This window comes from Sciurus vulgaris (assembly GCF_902686455.1).
Source record: "Sciurus vulgaris genome assembly, chromosome: 1".
In the NCBI taxonomy this organism is placed as follows: Eukaryota; Metazoa; Chordata; class Mammalia; order Rodentia; family Sciuridae; genus Sciurus; species Sciurus vulgaris.
Window position 1 is genome coordinate 39,903,546 of NC_136461.1, and position 12,979 is coordinate 39,916,524.

General features: G+C 33.6%; 1 protein-coding gene across 1 annotated transcript in view; it reads right to left on the reverse strand.

Moving 5' to 3' along the window:
• The window catches only part of FAF1 (Fas associated factor 1), a 488,868-nt gene that overhangs the window by 118,931 nt on the left and 356,958 nt on the right, over positions 1–12,979 (reverse strand). Inside the window, exon 13 of the mRNA XM_079154561.1 lies at positions 3,213–3,367. Coding sequence (XP_079010687.1) covers positions 3,213–3,367 — 155 coding nt within the window. The remainder of the gene's footprint in view (positions 1–3,212; positions 3,368–12,979) is intronic.

The following is a 12,979-nucleotide window of genomic DNA, read 5'->3' on the forward strand; positions in this document are numbered from 1 at the left end:
GGAAGAAGACAGATACTAATAATTACTGCTAAAATTTGATGTCTCAGTTCATATTTGGTATACTCCATGATCAATCTAGAAATTATGCCAATGTCTTTTATACAGAGTTGGGTCAGTGCTAAATATTCAACTTTGAAAAAAGTTATTAGAATCATTATAGAAGTACAAAATGCAAATCATCAACATCACAGGGGTGATGATGTTCTGAAGAAAACTTTTTCTTTTTTTCTTTTAGTTTGTTACAAAACTCAGAAAATTTAATTTATAATAGCAAAGTGACACTAATATCCTGGTAACTTTACCAAAGCATTCACATGAATTCAATATCCTTCACTTATCTTCCATACATGAGAAAGTCACAGTAAATTGTGCCTGGAGGATTAACATTTCTATAGACTAAAGCAGAATATACCTTAAGCAAAAATATATTTGCTCAGCAAGATTCTTCCCATCTTGGACATCAATGTCTAGAGCTGTAACATCAGATGGTAGTCCTGGAAACCACTGGGGAAGCACATAGGCTAAATATCTTATAAGTTCAGGTTTCTCTAAATTTATATGATTTGTCAGAACTAGGATAGCCAGGATGGGACAAGAAAAACTATCCACCATAAATTTATTTCCAAACTATTACATATGACATAGAGAAATCAGAGTTAAAAAGTCAGAGCTCAATCTTATTTTTTTTTACAATTTTATTTTTGATGCCTAGGAACCACTTCTGTATTTCCATAAATATATGCCCAATTTCAGCTTGGCAGTAATATGTAAATGATGGCATATGATTTTTGATATGTAGTAATTTTTATATGTAGCCCAATGATAGACAAATATTAACACAAGCAGTTTTCTGTAAAATGAAGATGAAAGTTTGAGTTTTTGTTAATTAAAGTTAAAAGAATCAAATAAATGAAATAGATTTTCATGATAAATACCTTTGGATAAATGTGATATAAAATTCTAAGAAAGATCATACAGGAAGAAATTCAATTAGATAACTGTATTTAGATTAATTTATGACAGCTGAAAAGAGAATTGTGGCTAAGCTAAACCATTTATTACTGGTAATAAATCAGCCTAATTCTTTTAGGTTCATGCATCAAAGGAAACCCACTTTTACTCTTTTTTTGGGAATATGGCATTCTAATGAAAGCTATTCTTGTGTTTAAAAATACACATTTTCCTATTAACAGTAATAATGATGGAACTGTACATCAAAAAGTTATGTTGTTTTGTTATTTTAATATAGAGAATGGAACATAGCTTAAAATAGTTTTTAATTTGTAATGTGAACAGAATTGAACTTTAAGTATGGCAATTATTTTAAATTCTAGCAATCATTCCATTCTTTCTCTCTATATCATCCTGTTTGTGGTTCCTACAAATGTTTATTAAGTTGAATTCTTAGATGTTTCCATTTTCAGTCTTTTATATCACTTCCTTTTATTTTCATGAGTTAATGGAAATCACATTTTTTAAACTGAAGACTGAAATATCCTACCATACTTCATAGTCCATAGTCAGTTCTGCAATTCATTGAGAAATAGCTCTAAAGCCTTAAACAAGGCCTTTATTTAGTGTTTTTAAAAAAGTGTCATAAGGAGTTAATAGGACACAGCTGTACTGGCTCTTTCTAATAAGCAGCTTCTGTCGCTTTGGTCACCACAGGTGTCTCTGTAACCTGCAAACTCTTATTACTAGTGTATCAAAGTTGTGCTACTTAACAGACTTCTTTAGTAAAACATAACAAAGCAATTACATGGCTGTTGATTGCCAGTCATAAAAAAAAAAAAAAAAACCCTCAAACACTGTTTTTCAAAAGAAACTACACTGCAATTTTTTGTCATTGTAAAATAAAAGGAACTAAGGAATTAAATGGAGGATAGAACAAAATAACAGCAGGTAGCCCACTGAACTTAGCCACTACAGATGGTTTAGAAATAGTGTTTCCTTCTCCATCAAGTTGTGGATAAAAGGAAAGGAGGAGATTCCTTACTGCCAGTGAATGGCAAAAGATTTAGCCAAGAATCTAGTCTATGTATTTTGCCTCATGAAAGACCTTCGATGCTGCATTTTTATCTGTTTTTGGCACTGCTTTTCATCACCTTTAACTGAGTGTGAATAATAACCTGATTTAATTTAAACAAATACAGGTGCTGGAGGTTCTTTATGTATAACAGGGAACATTTCCAAGGCAGAACGAAGTCATTCTAGGAAATTTCCTAACCATTTGCTTAAAGAAATTAAGTATTAGATGAAGAAATTGCTTCAACATTTTTTTTGAATCACAGTTAAGGGAAGAATTATCTTTTTTTTCAGATGCAGATAACATAAAACAAAGTCTGAATGATAATAAAAAATACAGTGAGACATAAAATAGTAAAAGACAAATCAGATGATTTCTAATTGATCTATAATCGCTTAAATTAGGTAACTATAATAGGTTTTCTTGAAATGAATTAATTCAACCTCCCTGTTCATAAGCTCACAGCCTGTTATTATGATTGTGTTAACACAACCACAGTAGCATCATGGGATGTTATGGCCACATGTGTAATTAAACATGATGAAAATAGATTTCAGATGGGAAACTTTAAAAGGTAAAATATGAAGACTTATTCATCATTTAAAGATATTATGATTAACAAATTAACTATACTACTGACAAACAGGAAAGGGATTTTTTTTTTCTTTTGAGAATATGGATGCATTGCTGGCTGTGTGCAAAAGAATGTGTGCAATAAAGCGATTACATCAATTAGCATATGCTAGAGTTACGCTATTACCAACACCACTGGACTGTCCAGCATGTCTTGCCTTCTTCACTGAAGTTATTAAAAAAATAAACTTACTACTAACATTATGTGTTAGACTTGCTTTGCCTTTTATGATCATAAAAACACTGATTTTCTTTAAACAATCAACAAACTATACATATAGGCTGTCTTACTGCAAAAAGATAATATATTAAAAAATATATATTTTTGTTTTCAGGTTATTATTGAATTTAAGCAGTCTTTTACAAGTTATGCTTTCACAATTGTAAATAACTGCATGTGTTAGCTAAAACAAATAGCTTTTATCTAATGAAATATAATAGAAGATTAATGCTAAGGATGAAAAATATTTATGATGATAAGAAGACAAACACAATGATGACTTTTTAAAAAATAGAAGACAAACTTACAACTTGTGAACAGCAGTATTATTACCTTGCTCTGTTGGCGTCCTTTGTCAGATCCCAAGCCCAGGTTATAAAATTTTGACTCAGATAAGAAACAATGGATTCAGCACAAAGCATTTGTGAGCAGAACACGTTGGTTAGTACACTTTCATCGTGGTGGAGGTAGATAGCAAGAAGCTTTCTCTGAAAAGAGAAGAAAATACTGATCAATTAAAATATCCATTAATGTAAGATTCTTGAATTTTGGAGAGGCATAATCAGTGTATATGAACAGCAAAGACAAAAATTAAATGCTATTCCTAAAAAAGTACCTTACATATGGAGTTCCTAAAGCATCTACAAGTATAAATAATTTTCGCCTCATTACACACTAAATAAGGAGGCAAGTTTGATTGTATCTAGTTTTACAAACTGCTATCAGAGATTTCTGTTAACATGTGCAAGTGGAAATTGCAAGAGAATTGCATTTTCTTTAAATAAAATGGATCTACCATTCTTCATGTTCAATTCACCTTTATGTAAAGGGATATATTAACTCTGAGGTATTTAACTATGCAGAGAAAAATTAATCATTAAGATTGGATGGCAAAACCTCTCTGACATATTATGTTTTCAACTCAAACACTGAGTAGTCTTTTCTACTTGAAAAAAAAAAAGGTCCAAAATAAAGTTTTGTTTTTAGTTCTACTAGTAATTTCAAAGTCATTAATATATTCCCATCTTAAAGTCCTTATTTATGAACACGTAACTTTAATTGCCATTTGAAAAGATGTTAAAAAATATTCAGTCCACATGAATTCTTTCTAGTTTATATTTCAGAAGATATCCAATATAGTTTCTCCTATGAAAAAATTATTTTTTTTCCTTTGGCTGTGATAAACCTTTTCCTTAAGAAATGATATCTGCTCTCTCAAAAATGTCCGTTCAGAGTTGGCTATTCAACAAAGTAACTAAAATTAAAAACTAAAATTGAACAAGATAATTTGCAATATGTCAGCTACAACAATGACAAAAATGAAATAAACTGAATTTTTGTTGACTAACATTAGTGCTACCTCACAGAAGAGCTGAGTTTAAGAGTGACAATTATCAGGAAAAGGAAAGATAAAATTTTATGGTAAAGACAACCCACAAACCAATAAGTGAAATTCTGCCAAAGGAAAATTTCAAGGAAGTTGTAGGATTATCCATTCATATTAAGGAATGTGATGGCAGTCATTAAATGAAAATTTGCAGGGTGGAATTCTTAAATAAAAAGAAAGATACTTATAGAAAAATATAAGACTCACACTGATGAATGTCTAATGATGTCTGATGCTTAGAAATATCCTGCTAAAGAACCCAAATCGTAACAATGCTTGAAAAGTAATCATTAACATATCTTCTTCAAAAGAAAATTTTGTACTATAAAGTTAGAGGTAAATAGATTAAGATTCTAAAAGCATCATGTTCTTTTCACAACCATTACCTACATTTACCTCCAGAATAAACTAGTAAAACAAGTATTAACCTCATTAACATATGAGGAAACTGAGGTTTAGAACCCTGACTTGTGTTAAATTCTACAACTAGTTTGTAAGAAACACAGTGGGGACTGCAAACCAGATTGTCTGAATTCAAGTCTAGTGTTCTTTCTCTGATACTACAGTGTAGCAAGGAAATCACCACAAGGTAGCCAAGGAACGTGGGAGCATACATATAACATAAAGCTGCCAAACTGCTTATAGCATCAGTGCTTCCATGCCTCAGAAACTGCAAGTAATGGGAATAAGGACAGGGTTCCCGTGTATAATTGACTTGGTTGATCCCACCCTGCTTCTGTGTGTTAGTTCATTTATTCATTCATTTAACAAGCACTTGTTTAAATGCTCATTGTGTCAGGTGTAGCAAGAAGCAGGAGAGATAAAGTGATGAACAAGAAAGACTCAGGGTTTCTTCATCTATGCTGATGTCTATAGATAACCATATAGCTGGGTTTTTAGGAAGTTTGTAAGATACATTGTTGGAGAAATACTTATCTGGTAAATTCCAACTCAACCTTGAAGTTTCACAGCAAACGCCTTTATGAAACCATTCCTGATCCCCTCAGGCAGAGTTAAGAGCTTCTTTTCCTGAGCTGCTAGCTCTTCCCACTAGTATAATTGTTTACAAGTTTCTCCTCTAGACTAAGTCTCTCAAGGGTCAGGTCTGGGTCTTTTTCTGTCTCTTTACATCCTTAAACTAGCATAGGTGCCAAACTGTTTGAGGAAAAAAACCTGAGTGCTGATATTAACCATGGCCCCAGAGCAAAAAAGATGCCACATGGCAGTGATAAAGCTAAATCAGTTTTAGTAAGTGAATCAAGAATCTGCTGCTTTAGGGAAAGGATCATGAACCTGACTGCACTAACAAATTCAGAGCTCCTCTTCTTAGGAGATCTCTAGCTGAAAAGACAGAGGGATGTCAACCTCTAATTCAGCTTGATGGTATCTCGGCAACTACATTTAATGAGACACTGGGAACAAGAGAGCTGTCTACTTTTAAATCAGCATATTTCTCACCAAACAATAGCAACTGCTAAATCTTTAAAATGCCTACTTCTCTCAAGAACACTGCAATGGACATTTAGACTTTGGGAAAGAGATTAGTGATTTATATCGCTATCTCACTGATTTAATTTAAATGCTCTTCCAAAACCAAACACACATGTGCCAAGGAGGCTACTAAGAAACCCAACATGCAGAGTTCCCCATAAGTGCAGCCCACAGTGTTGACTGAAACTAAACTTGGAAATCCAGGGCACTAATGCACAATATCAAGCAATAAAACAGCATCTCTTTGGCAATATTTAATTTAAAAAAGAAGAAAGAGGCAGGCGAAGATCAGGCACTGTCTGTTTTGGAGGATCAACCGTTCTGCATTTCAAAGCATTGGTCCCTGCAATATCCAGGTTACTGTGCTAGAATCTCAACTATTATATCGCAGTTGTGAGAGGGAGGGCAAAGATGTGTTTACTCAGTGATTAGGCCCTTAGAATAAGCCTCTAGCTCCTAGAGAGACAGCTCACCACTTATTCATTTGGGCCAATTCACAAAGCCTAGGAAGATTAAACATCCATGCTGAGAAGACAAGCGAATGCAGACGGTGAAAAAGAAATAAAAATTCTTTAAAAACTCTGAGATGACTTCATTATTTTTCCACAAGGAAACTTTAGGAAAGTGTTTAGTTAGAGAAAAACCCACATTGACCTCTCTCTAAACCCTTAATCTTTCCTTTGTGGTGGCACTGCTTTGTGGTAAGCGACTGGCTCGCCTCGCCCCTCTTTTCACTGGAAGCTGAGAGAAAAAAGGCTCTGGAGAAACAGTTTTCGTTCCAGGGACACAAACCCCTGACACTGTTAAACATGAGATGCCAGGAAAACACACTTAAAAAAATTCCCACTTTATACTGAATGTGAGAAAAAAGATGGTAAAAAAGAGTATCGGAAGATCTTCAGGCTGGGGGCATGACCACAGCAGCTTTCAAAAGGGAAATGAAATAATCCTAAAATACTATTATCTCTCTGACATGATAAGCTTTCAACAACAAAATTTATTCTGCTGTTATGACAGTAGGCAAAATATAAACCACAATAATATGCAAATATTACTAAGTTTGGGCTATAAAGTATGATTAAATTATAGGCATGATAAATGAGGTCCAATTTCAGATTTCTGATTATTGAGCTCAATTAAGTCAGGGAAAAACACAATGCAGTTTGGCATCAACCAATTTGGGAGAAAGAAATAGCAAAGTAATCAGAAAACTGCTTCTGTGAAGAAAGGGCATAGGGTACACAGAAAAAGAATAAGACAATGTTTTGTTTTCCATTACTATAACCAGTTTTTCCTTTGGTCCATTAATAATTTAGTTCAATAACATTTACAGAGTGTCATGTGTTAGGGATTGAGAATATGGAGATGAATAAAACAAAGTTCCTCTATGCTTAAAGAACTGTGGGGGGGTTATGTGGGGAAGTAAACATTTAACCATGTAACAATGATAATATTGGGGTACTAAAAAGACTATTTTATTTGTCTTTTCTAGTTTGGCAGAGGGTCTAACTCTGGTAGACCATAAAGGCAAACACCCCAGCTTCACTATCCTCAGACGCCCATTATGTGACCTAGGTTTTGGTAACACACTATAAAGAATGGTCTCCAAGTTTTAAAGTAATAGAAAGCTCTGTTCTAAAATGAGTTCTCTACCTACCAGTTGTATGACCATGGGGTAAGATGGGTTGTAAAGATTGAGGACAAAGTAGGTTAAACATCTATTTATTATGAAGGGCCCCACAGCAGGTAGTGAATAAAAAGTATGTTAGGATGAAGATTCTGGAACTACCCAAGCAAAATAAAGGGGTTTGAAAGCAATTTTGAAAGAAATCATAGTCATGAAGATGTATTAAAGATTAAGCAGCTCCTTTTGTTTTCCCACTGGCAATAGTATCTGGGATGCTTATTGTGTCTTCACTAATCTTCACATTCAAATCCAGAAGCTAAGGTACTAAGTTGATGTTTAGGAAATGACCAGCTGACAGCAACCAATGTACCTTGGCCTTGAGCTGCAGTGGCTATTGTATTTAAACAGTATCATAGAACCAAAGAACATTAGAACTGAAAGAAAGTAGCTATGTCTCAAAATGAGCCAGTCACAGAACACTAAAAAGGAAGCGTTTCTTTTTGAGTGCCAAAATACCCACAATCTGTGTGTTCAATGATTTTAATACTGATATCATGAATAATTTCTAGAAATGGCAGCTCAGTTTTTTCATTATAAGAATTAAAGTATAAAATAATTTCCTTTGTGGAAGTTGGGACTTGACTATTTCTCTTTCTCACTTCTGATCTTTTCTTTCATCATTATCAACACCAAAATAATCAGAATCATTACTATTATGACTTTTGTTTTTTTAAGTTTGGGGATTATTTATACAAAAAATGATATACTGGTTATAATAAACACCCATTTATTCTTTATCTAGATGTACCAATTATTAACATTTGTCCATATGTGCTTTATCATCCTTTTATACTTCTTTCCTTGAAACATTTGAAAGTTGCAGGTATCATGATACTTCCACCACAAATATTTCAGTATCTGTCTCCCGAGATAACACTATTATACATAACCACTGTATCTTTATCACACCTAAGATATTTAATTTTACTATACTAATATCATCTAATATAGAGTTCATATTCAAATTTTCCCCAAGTACCTCAAAATACTTTTGGTAGCTGTTTTATTTATTAAATACAGGATCTAATTTGAATCATTCTAGTATACCCCTTCTATACTGCTATCCTTGTATATGGAGGTTCACAGGTCTAGTCCAGCATTTAACCATGACATAAAATAAGGACATGGTAAGAATAGAAGCAGTCACACTGGATTCAAAATTCCTACTTTATCATCTCTTAGCTTTGTGGACTTTGGGAAAATTCACTTTTCTGTGCTTGCGTGCCATATAATTCAGGAGGTCAGAAGTATACAACACTCAGACTAGATGGGAATGGTGAGGGGGTAAGGCTAGCAAATCAGTGGTCATGAATGCTATAGCAGATGGATTCCATGGTCTGGTATGAATATTAGACTGCCTATTTCCTTCTAAAGTTGATACTTGAGCTGAATTTTAAAAGTGGGACACATTAATAGATTTCTCTGGGGCTTAAGTTGAATTTTGAATTTAGTCAATAGTGTGGAAAGGTTAAGAGGCAAAGAGAAAAGTTTGGGAAAGGCACACTGCTGCCAATGTCCCAATCTGTCCAAAGAACACCAAACTAGTAATTTTTAAAGAGTGAAGAACCAATGGGCAGGTTGTACTGTGAAAATATCATACTTTGCCTGATTTGGTTACCAAAGATGATTCCAGAGACCAATAGGAAGCAACCAAACTGAAGAGGTTCCAAAAATAAATAGCTCCTGAAGATGAGAAGATAGTGTCTTTTTCTTTTTACTTCCAGATGCAGGTGCTGGGAAAGCATTCTGAAATTCCGAGGACACAGATGTCTTTGAATCTCACATCTGGAGAACTGTCATATGAAAGTTAGGTTAAAAAAAAAAAAAAAAAGCCTAAAGTAAAATCAAACTGTCTTCACAAAATAAGATGATAATTGCCAGGTGCAGTGGCACAAGCCTATAATTCCAGCTACTTGGGAGACTGAGGCAGAAGGATTGCAAGTTCAAAGACAGCCTGGGAATTTAGCAAGAACCTATTTCAAAATAAAAAGGGTTGGGGGATGTAGCTCAATGGTAGAGTGCTCCTAGGGCTGCCAAACAATATCCAGAGCTGCCAAACAAACAAACAACCAAACAACAAAAAACAAATGTTCATTTCATTGGGATCACTGGGTATAGATCTTTATCAGTTTTCATTTCTCAGAACGTAATACTCAGACCACAAAATATCTTTGGGGAGAGTCAGCATGTGACTAAAGACTGAATAAGGAATTCAGAAGATCAAATGACTGTCTTTTAGAACAAACTGTAGAGAGGTAGGTATGCTTCTGGGAAGGGTAGGAGAAGTAGTGTGGAGGCAAGGAAGTAGGCCGTTTCAGGCCATTCCAAAGAATTTAATTCACTGGTTTTGTAGGTGAACCCTGAGAAGCAGTAAGGAGGACTGGAAAAGCAGCTTCTTAAAAGTGCAGAAAGAGGGCAGGGCTTGTAGCTCAGTGGCAGAGTTCATGCTCAGCATGTGTAAGGCCTTGGGTTTGATCCCAGTACCATTAAAAAAAATGCAGGAAGGACTTTTCTGATCCTTTACTATTCTCTTTGGAGAGGCAAAACACTATCAACTAGGCACATTAAACAGAACAACATGCATATGAATGTGAGTTACATACTTCCAAAGGCAATAGTAAATAAATACTCTCCTCCCCTACTTTTAGGTTTTTGAAGAAAAGTAAACAAATCCATAGACTATCTATTTCATCTATTTCCACAGTCCAAGGGATGGGGAAACTATAGTAACAAAGAACTGAATATAAATTAACAATGTCTCATTAAAATGGTATTAATAAGGCATCCTTGCCCAAAATCATAGAAATTATAATGATTTATGGGTGCACATGTTCAGTACCTTTTTTAAATACCATCAAATTCTATCTGGAAGGCATATTACCAAGTAGAATATTTTAACTTGTAAAAACAAAAAAGAAAGAAAGAAATATGCAAAATTTAAGCATATGAAACTGCTTAACAGAACAGTCTGGAGCTATAGTTCTGTGGTAGAGTGCTTGCTTCTCATGTGTGAGCACTGGGTTCAATCCTCAGCACCACATAAAAATAAACAAATCAATAAAGATACTGTGTCCATCTACAACTAAAAAATATTTTTAAAAACTGCAGGAACCCTTGAATCATTCATTTAACATGAATTGCAGAAACTATCAGTATTCCCTAAATATGTTCTATTTGTTCCTTAATGAGGAAAACTTCTCTTATTTATCTTTTTAGTTAGATTAGTAGCCAACAACTAAAAATTACATTTCCTGGACACTCTTGTTAATCAACTGCGGTTCTGTAATTAAGTTCTGGACAATTTAAACAGAAGTGTTTGTTGGACTTCTAATACTCATCCTGAAACATGACATCATCAAAACCTTGTCAATGAAGAAACATGAAAGTACACTGAATTTTCTGACTCTGTGATGTACCATACTAGGTTTGGACCGATGATCTCAGAACTTCATTAAAAAAAGAGAAACTAACTTTTATTTTGTTTAAGTCATTATTACATTTTATTTTTCTGTTAAAAAAAATCAAATCCCCTTTTATTTGTAATTGTAAGAAATCCATAATCATATGTAAAATGATAGTCTATGGAACTGTATCATTAATTCATAAAATAAGAAGAAAAAGACATGCATTTATGGATTAGTTTTTGTCTGAGCAGAAAGATTCTCACAGTATACCAGTGGGCCCTAAATTATACTTTAAGGGGATTAACTTTGGCTTGCAGTTAATGAACTGACTGATCATTGAAAAAGCTGCATCTTGTATTTTTGGTTAGTGAGACTTATCCCCGGAAGGTCAACTAGGATTTGGACTGGATGAACACAAAAGGAAGCATGGAGTTTGTTGTTTGAGGTGACTCTAGGCTTATCTTCATGTAATGGAGGAGATGGCATCTTTGTTAATGTAGTCTAGCCCAATTAATCCAGAGAAGATGGCCTACTTGCATTCGGAATAATGTAATCATAAAGTGTGTAACACAAGTGCCACGTGTGCCAGAGCATAAATACTTGAGACTCGACCTTGTGATTGAAGTCATAGTAAGTGGTTTGTCTAGATATTTTTTGTCATCTATTTACCTATCTTTCTAACACACATGTGATTTTCATACGTAAAACATATAATACAGCTATTATGCACCTCAAATTTTTCACTTAAATATATCTTGATCATATATGTGTGTGTGTGTATATATATTACATTAATTATCTATGAAGTAACTTGATTCTTTTTGATGGTCACATGGTATTCCACTGTATGAATGTACCATTATTTATTTAATCAGACTTTTATTAATGGACATTTAATGTATTTCCAGTTTTTGCTATTTAAACAACACCACAATAGATATCCTTGCATTTATCTTATTTCTTATTTGCATTAGCATATATGTAGAAACATTTCAGGTATTTTGACAGGTGAAAATTACATATTAATATAGTTTGAATTTGCATTATAATGACAAAATATATGAATGAGGTTTTCATATTTAGCCATTTTTATTTTCTTTTCTATGAAATAACTGTTATATTGCTAGCCTATACTCTAACAGCCCTTTTCTAATTGATTTTTGGAGTTCTTCATGAGTATACATTTTAGAGTTATCAGCTCTTTGTGGTATAAATTTTCAACAATGTTATTCTTCATGCTTTGTTAGGCACTTCAAGAAGAATGGGAGAGAAATAAAATACTAGAAGATGCATATATGTGGAAAGGTACAAAGAAGAGAACAGGTTGTGAAATTTAGAGACGCCAAGTTTGCAAACTATGATGTGCTATTACTGTCCTATGGTTTTCTTATCGCTGCTTGATATACTATTCCTACACATATACAAAGTCTGTCACTTTTTCCAATCTGTCCTGCCAACTGCAACCATATTACTTATTCCTATATTATAGTCCTGACAATATAATCCTCCTCAAAATCTTTTAAAAGCTAACCAATGCCTAACAACAAAAAAATGTCTTTAGCTGGCATTCATAGATTTCTATGATGATTCCCTCTCCCATACTTTTCTCTTGCCCAATTATTTACTGCTTTCTTACATGCATCCTATATTCCACTAAATAGGCCTATTCCTCTTCTCTAACATGTGTATTTGAAAAACTTAGCTCTAGTAAGGTGAGAATTCATTTTATCTCCACGATATTTTTAGCCCTGTTTCAAAGAAAACAAAAGGGTGACTTATATAGCTAGTTGGTATTAGGACCTAGTTTCAAATCCAGATTTGTATGATTTGTTCAGTGACCATTATTGTGAGCAAACTATCTCAAAGAAGTTTTACATACATTACGAAGATGTTTTACATAGGAAGTATTACTTTTTTATTAAACAACATTGTGAGGTATGTATTATACTTCAAAGTCTTAAATACAGAAATTAATGCTCAGGAAGGTGGAGTAATAGTACATACCTATTAGTAGCAACTAGTAAATGGGAAGGAGTCAGAATTCAAAACTGTTAATTCTCTACCATATCCCTTACTTTTAAGAGAGAATATTTAAGATTAGATTTGGAGCAGATTTCTTGAACTAACACAT